We start from the raw sequence: 252 nt of genomic DNA, 5'->3' as shown, positions 1-252 counted from the left end.
GGCTATTTCTGGAGCAAGGTCAGCGCGGCCCCACGGTTCCCACAGTCTGGAGGAGGGGTGTCCCGCCGGGAGCAGCCCCCTGCCGTCAGGGGAGCCCCTGCCGAGCAGCCCCTGGAGGCCGACCAGGGGCGAGCAGCCCGCTTCCTCTGGCTCTCTGCTCCCTCCCTCCAGGCTGCAGAGCTGGGAGGAGACCCGGAGCCTCATCCCGGAAAAGGGGCTGCGGGAGGACGACCCCGAAGTGGTTGTGAAAGG

The 252-nt window shown here is 69.8% G+C and overlaps 1 protein-coding gene across 1 annotated transcript in view; it reads left to right on the top strand.

Moving 5' to 3' along the window:
- The window catches only part of Plekhh3 (pleckstrin homology, MyTH4 and FERM domain containing H3), a 6,746-nt gene that overhangs the window by 1,667 nt on the left and 4,827 nt on the right, over nucleotides 1–252 (top strand). Inside the window, exon 3 of the mRNA XM_033763136.1 lies at nucleotides 172–252. This exon is cut by the window's right edge and continues 212 nt beyond it. Coding sequence (XP_033619027.1) covers nucleotides 172–252 — 81 coding nt within the window. The remainder of the gene's footprint in view (nucleotides 1–171) is intronic.

The sequence above is a fragment of the Fukomys damarensis genome, unplaced genomic scaffold, assembly GCF_012274545.1.
Source record: "Fukomys damarensis isolate Sample0158 unplaced genomic scaffold, DMR_v1.0_HiC HiC_scaffold_13, whole genome shotgun sequence".
Lineage (NCBI taxonomy): Eukaryota > Metazoa > Chordata > Mammalia > Rodentia > Bathyergidae > Fukomys > Fukomys damarensis.
Note: the sequence above shows the minus strand (reverse complement) of the source record. Positions and strands in the feature narration are given on the sequence as shown.